The sequence below is a fragment of the Dreissena polymorpha genome, chromosome 12 (genome assembly GCF_020536995.1).
Source record: "Dreissena polymorpha isolate Duluth1 chromosome 12, UMN_Dpol_1.0, whole genome shotgun sequence".
Taxonomy (NCBI): Eukaryota; Metazoa; Mollusca; class Bivalvia; order Myida; family Dreissenidae; genus Dreissena; species Dreissena polymorpha.
Window position 1 is genome coordinate 43623829 of NC_068366.1, and position 19905 is coordinate 43643733.

The 19905-nt window shown below is 35.3% G+C and overlaps 1 protein-coding gene across 9 annotated transcripts in view; it reads left to right on the forward strand.

The window, feature by feature from the left end:
- Window positions 1-19905, forward strand: part of LOC127853232 (epidermal growth factor receptor kinase substrate 8-like) — a 127717-nt gene that overhangs the window by 68992 nt on the left and 38820 nt on the right. For 7 of the 9 annotated variants that reach the window (XM_052387546.1, XM_052387542.1, XM_052387551.1 and 4 more), the window contains 8 exons: window positions 2396-2514; window positions 6743-6878; window positions 7374-7462; window positions 9757-9995; window positions 11013-11145; window positions 11464-11870; window positions 12122-12151; window positions 14464-14562. In XM_052387546.1, the coding sequence (XP_052243506.1) occupies window positions 2396-2514; window positions 6743-6878; window positions 7374-7462; window positions 9757-9995; window positions 11013-11145; window positions 11464-11870; window positions 12122-12151; window positions 14464-14562 (1252 nt within the window). The remainder of the gene's footprint in view (window positions 1-2395; window positions 2515-6742; window positions 6879-7373; window positions 7463-9756; window positions 9996-11012; window positions 11146-11463; window positions 11871-12121; window positions 12152-14463; window positions 14563-19905) is intronic. The other 2 variants (XM_052387550.1, XM_052387548.1) reach the window with 2 other exon arrangements.

Consider the following 19905-nt stretch of genomic DNA (forward strand, 5'->3'; position numbering starts at 1 on the left):
CTCAGAAGGGCATGTTTTAGCGCAATAATGAACAAAAAAAGTAAGATCTTAAAAATAAGGTATAGATTTATATAAATTTCATGAATACTGTTCATTTATCATTATATTAGGATCCAGAATATGATTGAATTAAATGTACTGCTTTTGTCCATATTAAAAAGGAATTAATGTAATATATAAAAATCTAGTAAATGATAGGGAAAACATTTCAGCTTAAGGAGGGGAAATCTTTAATATTTTTGAAGTGGAAACCACCTGTATTTGGCTGTTAATCAGTTACCAATAATCAGGGGGGAGAAAAATCACTGGTATGAGCTTGATATTTTCAATTGTTAATTCCAGATAGGCAATAGCCCATTTGAATCCTCTCTTTTATGTAACATTTGTTTTTGTTTTTTAAGGTTTAACATTCTAATAAAAGTGTGTATTTATCTATTGAATTGTACTTTTTGTTTTTTATGTATGTGTTTACACTAACCTTTCATTTAAAGAATGAATGCTGACTTCAAAATGCTGGGAATTTTTTTTAAATTTGGTTAATTTTTAAGCATATTAATTTGAAGTGATGAAAAGTACACTTGAGCGTATAATGCGCTTAAAAAATTCACTTCCAACACTTCAAAAAGTGTATCATTTGTATGACTGAAAATGCACTCCAGTGTATTAATGCGCTTAAAAATTCACTTTTAATATTGTAAGGTGTATTATTTGTATGACCGGGAATGCACTCAAGTGTATTAATGCGCTTAAAAAAATTCACTTTCAATTTTGTAAGGTGTATTATTTGTATCAGTGGAAATGCACTCAAGTGTATTAATGCGCTTACAAAAATTCACTTTGAATACTCAATGAAGTGTATTATTTGTATGACTGGAAATGCACTCAAGTGTATTAATGCGCTTAAATAATTTGCTTTTAATTCTGTAATGTGTATTATTTGAATGACTGGAAATGCACTCAAGTGTATTAATGCGCTTTAAAAAATTTACTTTGACCATGAAGTGTATTATTTGTATGTCTTAAAATACACTCAAGTGTATAAATGCACTTAAAAATAAACTTAAGCGCACTTATTATCATAATAAACGCACTTAAGTGTATTATTTCGTGGAAAAAAAATACACTTAAATGTATAAACACACTAGTAAAAAGTGTTTTTTTTTAACAGATTAAAATGCACTTGTTAAGCAAAAAATACGGTGCCAATAACATGCGCATTAAATGCGCATTTAATGTGCATTTAATGCGCATTAAATGCGCATTTAGTGCACTTTTTCGAGAAGGGTCTGTCGGTCGGTCGGTCTGTCCACCAGATGGTTTCCAAATGATAACTCAAGAACGCTTAGGCCTAGGATCATGAAACTTCATAGGAACATTGATCATGACTGGCAGATGACCCCTATTGATTTTCAGGTCACTAGGTCAAAGGTCAAGGTCATGGTAATTCGAAATAGTAAAATGGTTTCCGGATGATAACTCAAGAATGCTTAGGCCTAGGATCATGAAACTTCATAGGTACATTGATCATGACTGGCAGATGACCCCTATTGATTTTCAGGTCACTACGTCAAAGGTCAAGGTCACAGTGACTTGAAATAGTAAAATGGTTTCTAGATGATAACTCAAGAATGCTTATGCCTAGGATCATGAAACTTCATAGGTACATTGATCATAACTGGCAGATGACCCCTATTAATTTTCAGGTCACTAGGTTTCAGGATGGTAACTCAAGAATGCTTACGCCTAGGATCATGAAACTTCATAGGTACATTGATCATGACTGGCAAATGACCCCAATCAATTTTCAGGTCTATAGGTCAAAGGTCAAGGTCACAGTGACTCGAAACAGTTAAATGGTTTCCTGATGATAACTCAAGAATAATTAGGCCTAGGATCATGAAACTTCATAGGTACATTGATCATGACTGGCAGATGACTCCTATTGATTTTCATGTCACTAGGTTAAAGGTCAAGGTCGCAGTGACAAAAATGTATTCACACAATGGCTGCCACTACAACTGACAGCCCATATGGGGGCATGCATGTTTTACAAACAGCCCTTGTTTATTGCTATTTTTAAGTCATTATCAAAAAAGATTCTGTGTAAAAAATTATTTCCAATCTTTACAGCTAAATAATATTTACATGTTTTAAACAATGATAAGAGATCTGTAGATAAATTAATTTGAAATCAAAATATTAAGGACATTTAATAATGTTTGATAAATACACTAGATTTTTCCTTTAGACATATATATTGTGGATAAGCACATAGTAAGATGATCTAATTGTTGAACTTTTAAATATATCTGATTAAAAAATAGATAGACAAATTAAACAGTTTGAATTTAAAGCTTATTATAGTTATATGATTCAGCTCCCGTTCTTGTTTTAGCAAGTCGTAGCACGGGGGCGTACCTTGGTGGAGGTGGGGTGTTGTCGCAGACCAGGGCTGGGTATGCGTACAGAGACGACATGGACAGTGGCCAGAACGAGGTGCTCGAAAGAGACGTGGTAAGTAGGAGTGATGAACTGGGAGTGCCAGGCAGTGACAGAGATGTGGCAAATGAAGTTACTGTGAAAACTATATAATTTACTGGTGGATTTTTGTAGGTCCCCTCAACATCGCAATTAAATGTTCAAAGAACTTTTATGTTCAAGTCTTACATCAGACTTATAAAAACTATCCACACATCTTATGATCCAGGATATAATCCTGATTTTATGATTTCATTTATTTGAATATCAACAAACATAAATGAATCGAAAGTAGCTGTTAGTGTCAGACAAAGAGAAAGATGTAAAGGGAGTTAACTGTTAATGCCAGGCAAAAAGAAAAGAGGCTTGGTAAGATGAGCTAACTAACATTTAGTGCCAGGCAACAAAGGAGATGTGCTAAGGGTAGTTAAATGTAAGTTCTGGCAAAGAAAGAGATTGGGTAAGAGGAGTGAACTATTAGTAAACAGAAAAGAAATATAATAGATTAAAAAGGGAATTTATTGACTGTTAGCTCCAGCCCAAACAGGTTGTGGGAGTGCAGAGTGGCATCAACTTAAGGTTTCCGCTCTCTAACTTTTAATGAAGCTTTATATGACAATGTCTTATCTCAAGATATCACATGGGATTGCATACGAGTTGGGTGGGTACATGATTGGGTTGAAGGTCGATACATTTGAAAATAAAAATAGTTTATTGATTAAACATAGAAACTTCTAATGAAGGTAACTTGTAGAGAGCTTATGTTAGCATATCCGGTGGATGAAGTCAAGGTTTTTGTATACTAAAAATAGAAAAATCCTTTCTTCTTAATCTCTTTATGTCAAATTGACTGATTAAGGGATGAAATGTGTGTGTGTTTGTATTTGTGAATATAAGCACTCTTCGTTGTTTACCAATAGCCTATTTTTAGTTCACCTGAGCTGCTGTTGTGATCGCCTTTTTTCTGTCGTCTGTTGTCCGTCATGCGTTGTCCGTTGTGCGACGTCAACATTTGCCTTGTTCACTCTCTAAAGGCCACATTTATTGTCCAATCTTCATGAAATTTGGTAAGAAGATTGGTTTCAATGATATCTTGGATGAGTTCAAAAATGGTTACGTTTGCTTGAAAAACATGGCTGCCCAGGGGCAGGGCATTTTTCCTTATATGGCTATAGTAAAATCTTGTTAACACTCTAGAGGCCACATTTATTGTCTTATCTTCATGAAACTTGGTCAGAAGATTCATCCCAATAATATCTTGGATGAGTTCGAAAATGATGCTGGTTGGTTGAAAAATATGGCTGCCAGGGGGCGGGGCATTTATCCTTATATGGCTATAGTAAAACCTTGTTAACACTCTAGAGGCCACATTTATTTTCCGATCTTCATGAAACTTGCTCAGGAGATTTGTCCAACTGATATCTTTGATGAGTTAAAAAATGGTAACCTTGGCTTGAAAAACATGGCTGCCAAGGGATGGGCATTTTTCTTTATAATTCATCCCAATAATATCTTGGACTTGTTCGAAAATGATGCTGGTTGGTTGAAAAACATGGCCGCCAGGGGGCGGGGCATTTTTCCTTATATGGCTATAGTAAAACCTTGTTAACACTCTAGAGGCCGCATTTATTGTCCAATCTTGATTAAATATGGTCAGAAGATTTGTCTTAATGATATCTTGGATGAGTTCGAAAATGGTTATGTTTGCTTGAATAACATGGCCGCCAAGGGGCAATGCATTTTTCCTTATATGGCTATATAAGGCTATAGTAAAATCTTGTATAACACTCTAGATGCTTCATTTATAGTCCGATCTTCATAAAACTCGGTCAGAAGATTCATACCAATAATATCTTGGACGAGTTCAAAAATGATGCCGGTTGGTTGAAAAACATGGCCACCACAGGGGCAGGGCTATTTTCCTTATATGGCTTTAGTAAAACCTTGTTAACACTTGTCTGAGGTCACATTTATTTTCCGATCATAATGAAACTTGGTCAGAAGATTTGTCCCAATGATATCTTGGATGAGTTCGAAAATGGTTTTGGTTGCTTTAAAAACATGGCCACCAGGGGCGGGGCATTTTTCCTTATATGGCTATATTGCTATAGCAGGGTTGTCATTATGATTGTAAACAAAGGATTATTTTGGAATAGTAACCGATTCGGCCGGGGGTCAAGGTCCAGGGCAAGGCCCTGGTAGGGGGCCAGGGGGCGAAGCCCCCCGACCGCAAACGAATTCTAGACATTTACGGGACAAAATACTGCTATTCTCAGAGCATAAAAAGTTAAAATGAGGTCTAGACAGAATAGACAATTTTAAGATTTTCACATTTTTAGTATACTGTACAATGTAAAAACATGTTATATTGATAGATCATTTCATTTTCCAATTCTATCCATTACCCGATAATCCAGTATTATAACGATTTTTTTTTTCAAAACCAAATTATGGCCAATATTGACGATGAATGTCGTCCGCCATTTAACGCAAGTTTATATATAAATTGAATTGTGGGATTGGGGAATTCCCATTGAACATGCGTGAATCACGTGACGCGATTTGAGAGCCTTGAGAACCGTTTATATTTAGTAATTACGACAAATAAACGACTCAATCTAAACTGTTACATGTACCTCCTTTCAGAAAAGTTTGAGAAAGTGAAAGTGAATTTCTGAGTATAAAAACGCGTCTTTCTTTAAATTTTACCTAGTACTTTTCATTCCGGATCGTGATATAACTTGTCAGGTCATTCATGCATGTAGACCTATATGTATGCATAGTTTGGCAATCTCAAAACACGTTATTTACCTACTTATTACATTATGCGTTATGACCATTTGTATATCAAAATGCATTATTTAATTAAAGTATTTTCAAATGCGTATACTTAAATGTATTATCCGAAATCATTTTCAGATTTCATTATTCACGGAAAATTTAGAAAATTCTAGCAACAGAGACACATTTCTCGTGTTTTTCATGTACAGATGAAAATCATGCCAAAATTAGACTTCATGTATAACGTCACGTCATTCTTCCTCGGGGAAAGCGTGGACTTTAATATTTAGATGCTGAATAACAACTTCGTAGGGCAGAGGTCGCTAATATCTTTTATTATGGTAGAAAATCGAAGAGCATTTTTTAATATGTTGAAACCTTTTCTCTCACTAAAAAAAACTAGCTAATTACGCTCTACAGTGCTACATTCGTTGAGCAACGGTCAGTAATAATCTGTGAAATGTACAGCTATTTGATACAGTTTCACGTGGGGTCGGCGTGTATTCGGGCGTGTATTCGGCTTCCTGAGCGCTGATTGGTTGACGTGCTTACCAAGAAGAATTTGATTGACAGCTGGAAAAATCAATATTGGCCACTAGCTGAGAAATTCATTGAAAACAGTAGCTCTTAGGCGGAGTTAATGGACTGACTGAATGACCGGGCGTCGCTCTACAATACTACGGTTATTCCTCGTCAATTATTGTCGGTTTGCGTGATCAAAACTTCCGATCGCAATTTTAAAGATTCGGGAAAAACAACCGATTTTCTGGCGATTTTAACCGATGAATTCGATCGGCAATCGGTTAATAATGACAACCCTGTATAGTAAAACCTTGTTAACACTCTAGAGGCCACATTAATTGTCCAATCTTCATGAAATTTGGTCAGAAGATTGGTCTTAATGATATCTTGGATGAGTTCGAAAATAATAATGTTTGCTTGAAAAAAATGGCTTCCAAGGGGCGGGCATTTTTCCTTATATGGCTATAGTAAAATCTTGTCAACACTCTAGAAGCCACACTGACTGTCCGATCTTCATGAAACTTGGTCAGAAGATTCATCCCGATAGTATCTTTGATGAGTTAAAAAAAAATGCTGGTTGGTTGAAAAACATGGCTGCCAGGGGGCGGGGCATTTTTCCTTATATGGCTATAGTAAAACCTTGTTAACACTCTAAAGGCCACATTTATTTTCCGATCTTCGTGAAACTTGGTCAGAAGATTTGTCCCAATAATATCTTGTTATCTCAGGTGAGCGACTTTGGGCCTTTCAGGCCCTCTTGTACTATATAGGTGTGGTCAGTTTTACAATTGATGTATGTTAATGTTGATAAATGTTGATACATAGCCATTGTTCTTAGCAAACAATTAAAATGTCATTGTTATCATTATAATTTTAATAATTTTTATAATAATAAACTGTTTTGGTGATGTTTGTGAAGTAACTTGCAAGCACTTCATGATTGTTATACCTGCCCTTTCAGCAATTACTGAACAACTGTTTTGACGACATAGAGAAGTTTGTGTCCCGCCTGCAGCAAGCGGCTGAGGCTTACAAGGAACTGGAGCGAAGACGTAATGAGAGAGGTGGGGGCAAGAAGAAGAAAGCCATTAGCGGAGGTGAACAAAAGATGACTTCATGTTGTTATTGTATGATTTTCGCATTTTACTGGATTCACTCAGGACGACTGTTTGTCTTTTTGTCCATAGATTCAAACAGGCCTGACTACTTATTCATAAACTTTTAACGACTATGAATTGTTCCTTATGAAGTGGTTCATATGTTACTTTCAGTACACTTTTAAAATATTGAATTTCTATAATATTACTACAACTCGATTTAGATTACGGCATTTTGGGGTATTTGTCATTAAGACAGACTCTTGTCTAAAAGCAAGACCTTGGTCATGCAAAAATGGGCCTTATGCCATATGTAGTCAGTCTAGCTATAGACACGTAGTCTGATCAGGATGTCTGCTTATACACCTGAAATCTTGCTTGACTTGACAGGGAATCGCCTGACCAGACTGTACCAATGTGCAGACTGTTCAGGAGCTATGCTGGCTACATTTGCCGCAAGGCCCATTTTTGCAAGATGTATAACTTGTGTTTCAGATGGCATGCTAACGATGAGAGCCAGGCCTCCGCCAGCAGACGACTTTGTAGACATCTTCCAGAAATTCAAGTTTGCCTTCAATTTGCTGGTAGGTTAACAAATACATATATGTATTTTTTTAGCTCGACTATTATATATGAAATATATATAGTGGAGCTATCCTACTCACTCCCGCGTTGCCGTTCCTGTATCCGTATCCGTTCCCGTGTCCGTTTGCGTGCAAATGTTAAAGTTTGCGTACTACCCCAAATATTTTCAATGTCCCTTGACATATTGCTTTCATATTTTGCATACTTGTTTACCATCATGACCCCAACCTATAAACAAGAGCAGACAACTGTATCAAGCATTTTGACAGAATTATTGCCCCTTTTATACTAAGAATATACATATTATTGATAAATCTATGTTAAAGTTTGCGTACTACCCCAAATATTTCCTATGTCCCTTGACATATTGCTTTTATATTTTGCATACTTGTTTACCAATATGACCCCAACCTATAAACAAGAGCAGACAACTGTATCAAGCATTTTGACAGAATTATGGCCCCTTTTATTCTTAGATAATTGAACATTTTGCTTAAATTGCCATAACTTCTTTATTTATGATCAGATTTTATTAATACATTGACAAAACAACACTTACCTGAATACCACAATGGATTCCACCCAAACAATACCCCACGCCCCAACCCAGAATCCCTGCCCCCCCCCCCCCCCTATGCCCCGCCCCATTTTTTTTTTCCTTTTTTTATTTTTGAAAGATCGTCTAATAAATGACCACACCCCACATCATACCCCCCTCTCACCTCAACTTTACCCCCCCCCCCCCCCCCCCCCCCCCCAAAAAAAAAAAAAAAATTTTTTTTTTTCCTTTTTTTAATTTTGAAAGATCGTCTAATAAATTATTGAACAATTTCCCTATCACGGCTTACGTTAAACTGTCAAGCACTTGAATAGTCAAGCGCGCTGTCCTCTGACAGCTCTTGTTTCTTTCAATTTTAAGTTTACTCAAAGCAAGTTAATCTACAGATATTCAATAATTCAATATTTTAAGTTGAAGTTTATTGAAAGAACAAGTTTGTATCTCTTCATCTGCTACAGATATTCAATAATTTAAGTTGAAGTTTATTGAAAAAACAAGTTTGTATCTCTTCATCTGCTACAGATATTCAATAATTTAAGTTGAAGTTTATTGAAAGAACAAGTTTGTATCTCTTCATCTGCTACAGATATTCAATAATTTAAGTTGAAGTTTATTGAAAGAACAAGTTTGTATCTCTTCATCTGCTACAGATATTCAATAATTTAAGTTGAATCTTGTTAAAAGAACATGTTTGTATCTCTAAATAACATGTTTGTTTCTCTTTATTGTTACATATAATCAATCATTCAAGTTGAAGTTTGTTGAAAGAACAAGTTTGTATCTCTTTATCTGCTACAGATATTGAACTTAAACTTCACACAAATGAGGAATGTTTTCATGGTTATAACATCAAATGTTTCCATAACTTTAACCTGCATTTAGCCAAATTACAGTAATTTCTCAGTAAATATGTAAGTCATTTTTTTTACTCACCATGACTGTATTTCTTTTTTCCCTATTTTTTTCTGTACTGATGTGACAAAAATCTCCTCTGTTTTTTTTGGTCTTTACAAAACTAGCTGAAACCTCATTCACACCTACTCTTGAGTTGATTTACACATTTATACTATGCAGACAACAAACTGCTTCTTTGAATAAACTAGCAAAGATCCTATTTGTTTAACATTCAACTGGCAGCTCATTGGTTATTCAAAGGTGTTGACCATAAAATTGTTTTTAAAAAAAAACAAGACTTTTTTGGGATACAATATTCTAGGAATGAATACCTTAATTTATGAATTACCATAGCTATATTCTATCAACAATGCTTAAATATTAGTTGATGAAGTACAACCATAACTCATAACGCAGTTTCCACAACAAAATTATTTTTGGTTGCATCAAGTAAATAATAGGAAATGGACGTATTTTGCTCTATTTAATTTTTCATTGAAAAACTTTGTCCTATTTGGATTTCATTTGTGTGTCATAGACCTAATGGTATCTTATGCTAGAGAAATTACAAAAGATCAGTTTCGTACTGGACAAAAAATGTGTTAAATATTTAAATCCATTGGTTTACACCTGCTACAGATAATCCTATTTAGTTGCATTATGTAAACCAAGGCTAGTAACAAAGATGTTTGAATAATCAAGTGTGCTGTCATGAGCTCTTGTATCTTGGGCAACCAGAATTGTGTTCTTGAAATGTCAAAGCCTTAGCCAAATTCCTACCTTTTATTTGGCAATTATGAACTCATATGAATTTGAAAATATATATACATGTTATTTCAGGCTAAACTGAAGGCCCACATTCACGACCCAAACGCTCCCGAGCTTGTGCACTTCCTGTTTACCCCTCTGAGCCTCATCTACGAGGCAAGTCGTGACCCGATTCATGGAGGTCGTGACCTCGGTGTGGAGGCTGTGGCACCGTTACTTCTACCAGAGGCAAAACAACTCCTCACCAATTGCTTGACGTCTAAGGAGCTTGAACTGTGGACCAGACTTGGCAGGCCCTGGACACTGGTCAAGTATGACATACCCACACATTAATGGGATACAGACATTTGTAGCCCCCTTTTTAAGGATTGTGGGGAATATAAATTATTAATGTTTATTTTTAGATTTTTCCAGGCAAACTTGTTGACATATTTGTAATATACTCTTTATGCATGTTCCTTTTTTAGATAATCTGTAAAAATGCTTTCCATTTCAAAATGGCATTTCTATTCAGTAAGCATGTTCAATGACATGCATCTGAGTACTGATCAAACAGACATAAAATAGGATTCAGTTATGCCACCTTTGAAAGGTCATCAGGTCAAAGATTAATGTCTCATGGTTGTGTAAGAGGAAATTCGTTTCAGTATTATTTTTGAGAACACTTTTATGTGCGATCATGTAAATTGGAATAGTGGTTACATGGGAGAAAAAGAAGAAACAATCTGATTTTGAAGTCACCAGGTCAAAATTCATATGAGCCTTTATCTAGAAATGGGTCTCTTTGTGATATTAACAGAGTGCTTTGACCTAAAATTATCTAAAGTTTTATACTGGTTACTGGTAACTTGGGAGAAAAAAACCGATGCATACTGATTTTGAGATCAACAGGTCAAAGGTCAAGGTCATAAGGGCTTGTAAGGGGATATTTGTTTCCACCCAGAAATTTAAGAGCAATTTGATTTACGATCCTGAAGTCAAGTGGTTAGTTAGGTTACTTGGGTTGAAAGAAAAGCACCTAGTAAAATTGTGGTAATCACATCAAAGGTCAAGGTCACAGGGACATGTAACTTGAACATTTAAATCAGTATGCTGGTTAGTTTATATTTAGAATGACCCCAAATGATTTTCTATGTAATAAATATAAGGTAATTCATTTTTTTCAAACATCACTTGTCCTTTAAGAGTCGAAGAGCTCTATTGCTTATATGTTAAGTAGCCTGCTTGACTCTAAAAGGAAAAGTCGTAACACACACAAATGTATAGGTAATATTTTGGTTTTATGAAAAGACATTGATTACAAATGAGCCATTCTTTGTCAATTTAAGAAATGAATGGAATGGACCAGTCCCCAACTATAATCCTCGATTTTACAACGGCTGGATGCCGTCGCCACAGCTTGTTGACGAGGTGAACGCTCCTGGTGGAGGCTTCAGGGAAGACCAGATCCTCAGAACAAGCGTAAGATTTGTGTTCCTGTTTTGGATGATGGTTCTTAGTGCCAAATGGTTGTATAAAGGCATGCAAAGAAGGTTGATAAGCCCCTTTGGCTCTCAAAGGATCTTGTAATATTTATTGAATAAATGTGAACTGAAGGAATCAAATATCTGTAAAATTACTGTTTTGATTGTTTCACCCATTCAAACAGTCTTTTTGTAGCAAATATGTATTTAACATCAAAGTGACGTCTATACCTGTCTTTGTTTGTACACCTCTATTTTTCCAGAATAATGCATTACAGATTCTTTTTGCAACACTACCTAATGTTAATAATAATAGGAGCGAGTACCATACCTTGATGCCAGACGTGATGATCCACGTAGAGATGACCCACGCAGAGATGACCCATACCGGGATACCCGCAGGGACGACCCATATAGCAGAAGAGAAGAGCCCTTAAGAGACACCCGTAGAGAGGACCCGTATAGGAGGGAGGACCCATACAGAGATACACGCAGGGACGACCCATACAGAGATACACGCAGGGACGACCCATATCGTGACACGCGTAGGGAAGAACCTTACCGTGAATCTGCAAGGGATGACCCATACAGCAGGGACATTCGCAGGGAGGACCCGTATAGAGACACAAGAGAGCCTGCAGCATATTCCAAGTCCATTCCAAGGCGTGATGAACAGGAACATGACAATTACCCAACACCCACACCTGCTCCCTACAGAGTCGAGTAAGAAGGGATAATTTTTACATATGACAGATTTATCAGGAATATTTTGTTAATCAAATTAATGTAAAGGTTTGTTTATTGCATTTGGCTTTCTTGACAATATTGTGGGTAACTCCTTTCTGTATTTAAGACATCCATTTCTATGCTTGCATTCTACCTATGGACTCCCTGTACCTAATTTAAGTGCCCTCAGGTAAGGGTGCATATAAAATAAATTTTGAATTTAACAATTCTTTTTTCAAACTCTGCAGGGAATCGAAAGATTTCTATTCCACATTTTGGTGAGTAGTTCAGCTCCCTTTAAACAACAAACCCATCTTTGCCTCTTGTAGGATAGCATTTCCAAAAAAGTGTGATTTCCTTAGTGACCCAGTTTATTCTGGAAGTTCTGAAAACAAATAACAATCTAGAATTGACTTCATTAGGTACTGTGTGAAAGAACTAACACATAACTCAGATGAAGCAAGTTTTGAAAACTTTTTTCATTGCATTTGACCTTTGGGATTTTCAGTCAAAACACTAAACAGTAAATCGCTATGCAACAAAATGATGGGATACAACCAATAAGGTTGTTTTGCATATTGTATACCAAACTAAAAAAGATAAGATGTAACAAAAGAGCATTTGAATAGAAAATGTGATTTAATGAATGTATTGCTTGGTCACTTTGTTTAATTACCAATTAAAAGTTATTGCAACGTTAGGAATAGGTTTGCAATCATGGCTTTTCACTCCGTTTTGAGAAGATATCCACAGCTGACCAAGATAGCTTTGTTTGACAGTTTGCTTCATCATTTTTGAGCATATGAAATACTATAAGATGTTTTGTGACAGTTGACTGGTTTTACTGTTGTAGAACAGTGTATTGTCTGTCAATTAATGTTTACGTGTTAATTCTATTATAAGATGCGCCACTCTTGAAAATATTAGTTTTATGATCACTCGTGAAATATCCTCTATATATCCCTTGACTATTTTGCGTTTGGACTGTTGTTTATTTTATCAATAAAAATCATTTTGATCATTTTTGTTTTATAAGTTTAAAAAGTAAATTTGATACCTGGTTAGCTGTTATTTCTTGTTTGTTGGGAGACTGAACAAGTTTACACTGGTTTCAATTGGATTGAACTGGTTTCCTTTTACCAGTTGCTGATATTGTTTGTGCACTTGTTGTTTTTAATGTTGAAGCATTTAACTGTTCATGCATTCAATAGCAATAGTGTGTTAGAAAAATAATACTAATTAGCCTTACTATGGTTTTTATACATTTTTTTTCCAGACATTTCCAATAAATATGAACTTTTTCCATCATTCACCATAAGAACTTTAAGACACTGTTAAGTTGTCTTTGTTTTGCAAAGACAATCATGGTGTAAATATTTAGATTTTGAACGTTTAATCATTTCTTAACAATGTTGTTTACTAAGGCTTAGCTTTCCCTAAAATTGATTTGAGTTATTGTTCAATCATTTCATAAACACATGTGTCTTACTGAGGCTTAGCGTTTTCCTAAACTTGATTTGATTTTGATAAATCATTACTTTCTACAATTTTGTTCACTGAAGCTAAGCTTGCACTAAACTTGATAAAATGATGAGTTATTGTTCAATCATTTCATAAACAGATGTGTTTTGCTGAGGCTTAGCTTTCCCTTAACTTGATTTGAGTTTGATAAATCATTGCATACAACAATAGTGTTCACTGAAGCTAAGCTTGCCCTAAACTTGATTTGAGTTATTGTTCAATCATTTCATAAACAGATGTGTTTGACTGACGCTTAGCTTTCCCTATAAAACTTGATTTGAGTTTTTGTTAAAGCAAAACTTACAATTATTTTGATCTCTGAAGTTTAGCTTGTCCTGAACTTGATTTGAGTTATTGTTTAACCCTTTGCATGCTGGGAAATTTATCGTCTGCTAAAATGTCGTCTGCTGAATATCTACAGTTAGCATTTCTTCGAATTTTTTTTCAAAAAATACTATCAGAATAGCAAACAGTTTGGATCCAGATGAGACGCCACGTTCTGTGGCGTCTCATCTGGATCCGAACTGTTTGCAAAGGCCTTCAAAATTCGGTTCCCGCACTGAAAGGGTTAATCATTACATGACTAGTTAACATCTATTGCATCGCAATAAGGGTATTGTTCATTCACAATGTTATGTTAACATAAAGCATGCTTACTTAAGTTTAACGTGTTTTTGTCAGTTTATCATTAATGTAAAGGCATTTATATCACTATAATCTTGAGATCAAATAGAGAATTTACCGGACGTTAAACTATACCTTAATGATTGTTAATATCATGGAGATATTAAATGATCCTTGTTATCCAAAACAACAACAATTATCTTCACATGTAAGGTAGATGTTCCTTTTACAATTTTACTATTTTGATTAGAACGACTGACACATATTCCTTTCTACTGTCAAGTGTGTTAAAAGCAGTCAAAATGTTGTTGACATTTCCAGGAATGTGATATATTATCCATCATTTCGGCATTAATAAGAAAAAGCAATGTATACAATAAATATTTCTTCAAAAAATGTAAGACAGTAAAATCTAAATACTTACATTTAATATTTCATGTTGTAGGGAGAAACGAACACCGCGGGATGTCGCGCCACCAGCACCAAAAACTCGTGCAGAACTGAACCTTGCCTTTGCGCAGGATCTTAAGCGCATGGGAGCTACGTAAGTGTTCACTCTTTGTGGATGTGTTTGAGTGTTCGAGAGCTGGCACCACGGTAATTGTTTACCCAGCATGAGTAGCTCGAGTAACAATAGTGTATTTATAGATTTTCTCCATGCTTAATATTAAAATCTAATGAACATATATGCATATGTAAATGCGTGTCAATATATAAGAACATCTGCAGTTAATAACATTAAATGATACAGTCTTATAATCTAACATTGTTCAGATAATATAGCCTACATTTGTTTCATTTAATTTTCATTGAAATCACATTGTATGGGTTTGCAAAATCTTGCATATTCATTGGATCTTAAATTTGTGGAATCATATTTTTTGGTCAAAATCTTGACAGGTAAATAGTCTTGTGAGTGGGTCTATTCTTACACACCTTACAGCTTTCATACACTGAAAAAACATTGTGTCAGTTACAAACAGTGTCTGATTGCTGTAGTCTTCATATCGCTATAACATGATCTTTAAGGTCTATTGTAACATCCAGTTAGTGGAATAAACCAGTGGTACAATATTCCAGCATCTTTACAAACAGCCAAGGAATTATTTTGCTAAAACCATGACCTAACATTAAAACTCTAGTATAATTCTAATAAAAAAATTATATTTTTGGCATAACCTTTCTTATTGATAAATTAGGATTGTAATAACACTTGGTCTCATTTTTGCATAAACAAATTATTTGTTTTATGTATGACACTGTTGTGCCCAAATGTTTCTCACATAACAGTTGTTACTTTCATGAATAATTCGATATAGTGCACTTAAACATTTATGTTTTCAGACACCAGTATGTATAATAGTGGAGTATATAAAAACCCAGATTAGGTGTAGCTTTTGTGTTTCTTGCAGTAGCTAATCCATATTAACACCCTGCGTGTAGCCTGTGTCTTATTTTCGCGCACTACCAAAGCATATGGCCTCTGAAAATGGTTTTAAATGAGTCGTGTTCTGAGAAAACTGGGCATAATGCATGTGCATAAAGTGTTTTCCCAGATTAGCCTGAGCAGTCCGCACAGGCCAATCAGGGACGATACTTTCCGCTTTTATGACATTTTTCGTTTAAATGGAGTCTATTCTTTGCAAAAATCCAATAAAGGCGGAAAGTGTCGTCCCTGATAAGCCTGTGCGGACTGCACATGCTATTCTAGGACGACACTTTACGCACATGCATTATGCCCAGTTTTCTCAGAATGCGACTCAAATTATTGAGATCCCAAGGCCAAACAAAGTGATTTGCACCTGTGTCCGACTCACATACTAACAAAGCGTTGCTTCTTTGAAAATAATTAAAAGTCATTGAGAACAGTTTGCGAATTTTATAGTGTCACAGTTTATAGTGCCTTAGTGAAGATGATGATGATTTATCTATGCATGTTGGGATCTTGTTTTATATCATTTCAAGTGTGCTTCCACAGTTGTTATGCCCCCTTTCGAAGAAAAGGGGGTATAAAGTTTTCGCACTGTCCGTCAGTCTGTCACACTTTTCGTGTCCGCTCTCTAATTCAAATAGTTTTAATCCGATCTTTACCAAACTTGGTCAGAAGTTGTATCTAGACAATATCTAGGTCAAGTTCGAAAATGGGTCATGCTGGGTCAAAAACTAGGTCAGGGGGTCACTTAGTGCATTTCAAGGATTTAGCATGGTGTCCTGTCTCTAGTTTATGTGGCTTTCTGATTTATTTTGATATTCTAAGACATTTTTATGCCCCCGAAGGAGGGCATATAGTGATCAGACCGTCTGTCCGTCTGTCTGTCCATCACACTTTGCGTTTAGATTTCGAAAAATGCTCATAACTTCTATGTCGCTTCAGATAGCAATTTCATATTTGGTATGCATGAGTATATGGACAAGGCCTTTCTATACGCACAAAAATTTTGACTCCTGTGACCTTGACCTTGAACTTAGGGTCCGCATTTAGGTTTCGAAATCTGCGTTTAGGCTTCGAAAAAAGCTCATAACTTCTACCAAGAGTTTATAGGAGGCATACGTCATCCAATGGTGACAGCTCTTGTTGTAACAATCATTGTCCAATTATAGTAATGTTTTGAAGACTTTTCTATCAGTTATTATTTAAGATTATTCCGTAGCATGCTAAACAGACTATATATGATGTGAGCATTAGTTGTTAAAATATAGATAATTTTAGCAGTTTTTTATGCCCCGGGATCGAAAGATCGGGGGTATATTGTTTTTGGCCTGTCTGTCTGTCTGTCATTCATTCATTGTGTGTGTCCCAAAACTTTAACCCAAACTTTAATCTTCGTTAAAGTTTTTTCATAACTTTTTGAATTTTGAAGATAGCAACTTGATATTTGGCATGCATGTGTATCTCATGAAGCTGCACATTTTGAGTGGTGAAAGGTCAAGGTAATTCTTCAAGGACAAAAGTCAAAAAATACAATCCAAGGGAAGTGATAAGCTTTAAAAGGCAGATAATTTGTAAACCTACCAAATGATATATTGAAATTTTATTTCAAAGCGGCGCAATAGGGGGCATTGTGTTTTTGACAAACACATTTCTTGTTGTATAGATAGTATGTCTCTATGAATTATTTTCTTAAAGACAGTAAGTCCCTTTTGTTGTTTTTTAACTCACCTGAGCACAACATGCTCATGGTGAGCTTTTGTGAACGCCTTTTGTCCGTCGTGCGTTGTGTGTTGTCAACATTTGCCTTGTTCACTCTCTAGAGGCCACATTTATTGTCCAATCTTCATGAAATTTGGTCAGAAGATTGGTTTCAATGATATCTTGGATGAGTTCGAAAATGGTTACGTTTGCTTGAAAAACATGGCTGCCAAGGGACGGGGCATTTTTCCTTATATGGCTATATATCGCTATAGCAAAATCTTGTTAATACTCTAGAGGCCACATTTATTGTCCGATCCTCATAAAACTTGGTCAGAAGATTTTATCCCAATGATATCTTGGACGATCTCGATAATGATGTTTGTGGTTGAAAAACATGGCCGTCAGGGGGCGGGGCATTTATCCTTATATGGCTATAGTAAAACCTTGTTAACACTCTAGAGGCCACATTTATTTTCCAATCTTCATGCTCAGATGATTTGTCCCAATGATATCTTGGATGAGTTCAAAAATGGTAACCTTGGCTTGAAAAACATGGCTGCCAAGAGGCGGGGTATTTTCCTTATATGGCTATAGTAAAATCTTGTTAACTTTCTAGTTTGCTCAATCTTCATGAGATTTGGTCAGAACATTGGTTTCCTGTGCAGTAAAGTTTGGTTTTATTAAGTCAATATTATGTGACATTAACTGTGTTATGTAATTTTTCATAACACAGAATTTTCATAGTTAACATAACTGTTTTAGTCATTAACACTTATGATAAGCCTTTCAACTAAGAGATAACTGAAAAAAAGACAACATGTACATGATTTTGCAGTATTTATGCAGTATTTCTCTCCCTTGTTTAACCTGGTTCAGTAATCTATTTTTAGTTGTACTCTGGAATTTGGGAAGATATTGATCATTGATAAATGCACTGTTCTGAGGGAAAATTGACTACTCTGCCATTATCTCTTCTGAACTGTATACAATAAGCTGTTTTGGCTGATTTAAACACCTCTTTATGCTTTCTTGAAAAGTTAACAGATCTTGAAAAAGGTTGGAATTTGGAATTAATTAAACTCTAAATTAAATTTTAAAACCAGCATCAAGACATTTTGGCATTATTTTCTAAATTATTCTTATTATTAAGATTATTTTTATTTGGCATTTTCTAAATTAGAAAGACTATTCTATTTCAATAACTGTAATAAATTTTTCTTATTTTTACATTTGATTCACTGAAGTTTCCTAATCTCCATAAATATTGTTCTTTAGATTAAATTAGACCTATTTTGTAAACTAGATTTTTGAAGCACTTTCTAGACTAACAGTAACTTATATTTATATCAGTTTTTTTGGACAGATTTTGAACTTCTTTTTACATTCATTAAGGTATTTGCTGTATGTTGTTGATTTTTGTAATGATACTTAGATTCTTTAGACTTGGCTTGTACCTGTTCTTAATTTTCTGTCATTGTTCTTCAATTTGTTATTTTTGTTAAAGCTGCCTTGGTTTTCACTTATAAATAAATTCTTTGAGTGCATTTTGGCATCCATGACTGAACGCCTTTAGTTAATTGAAGTACAACCAGTCAGTATATTCATCCTGACCGGAAATAAGAGTTTGTCAAATAAATATTTCCGCATTACATAAGTTCTTACAAAGTTACATGACTTGTAACCGTCCTGTGACCGGTTCATTTACGTAAGCGAAGGAGACCGCACTACCACACCTGGATAGGACAGTTGAGTTCGATAATGGTTTGGATCGGTAAAAAATCATGGCCGCCAGGGGGGGGGGGGGGTCTTTTTCCTTATATTTATTTAGTAAAAAAAGCTTGTGAACACTCAAGAAGTCACATGTTTTGCCTAATCATCATGAAATTTTGTCAAAACATTAGTTATGTGGATGTCTCGGACGAGTTTGAAAATGGTCGTGATCAGTGAAAAAACATGGCCGCCAGGGAGTGGGGCAGTTTTCTTTATATGTATAGTGACAACATGTGAACAGTCTAGAAAACTCATTTTTTACCCAATCTTCATGAAATTTGGACATATCTTGGAATAGTTAAAAAATGGTTCAGGTCTGTTAAAAAAACATGGCCGCCAAGGGACCATTAATTTTGTTGTTCATTCTTCATGATACTTGGTTAGAACATTCGTTCCATTGATATCTTGGGCTGCAAAGAACAGGTCATTTCTTTTTATCTCAGGTGAGCGACTTTGGGGCTTTCAGTCCCTCTTGTTTAATATCTATGGTTTTCTACACTGAACATTCTGCTTTCCATACTAACAAATGCCTTAAGAAAATGACTTGGATTAAGTGGTTTGCAAATTATATGTTCAAAATGCGCTATGAGTGTCCATCTGTGATGTTTGTATGGCTTTATACACAGTGCCATTTTGTATGTCAAGCATTGAAGGAAGTGATCAAAAGTAAGTTTTTAATTGGGCATATCATATTGAAAAATAATGACGAAGTAACGCTTATATGTATCCTTGTGATTACCCTATGCAACAACTTTAGTGTTTTTAAGTAAGAGTGGTTTATCAAATGATTTTGGGCTGTGCTCTGTGAAAAGGGGGTTTAATGCATGTGCATAAAGTGTCATCCCAGATTAGCCTGTGCAGTCCACACAGTCTAATCCGGGACAACATTTTTCTATTCTGGGACGACACTTTCCGTCTTAACTTGATTTTGCTAAAAAGAGACTTTGTTGAAACGAAAAATATCATAAAAGTCGAAAGTGTAGT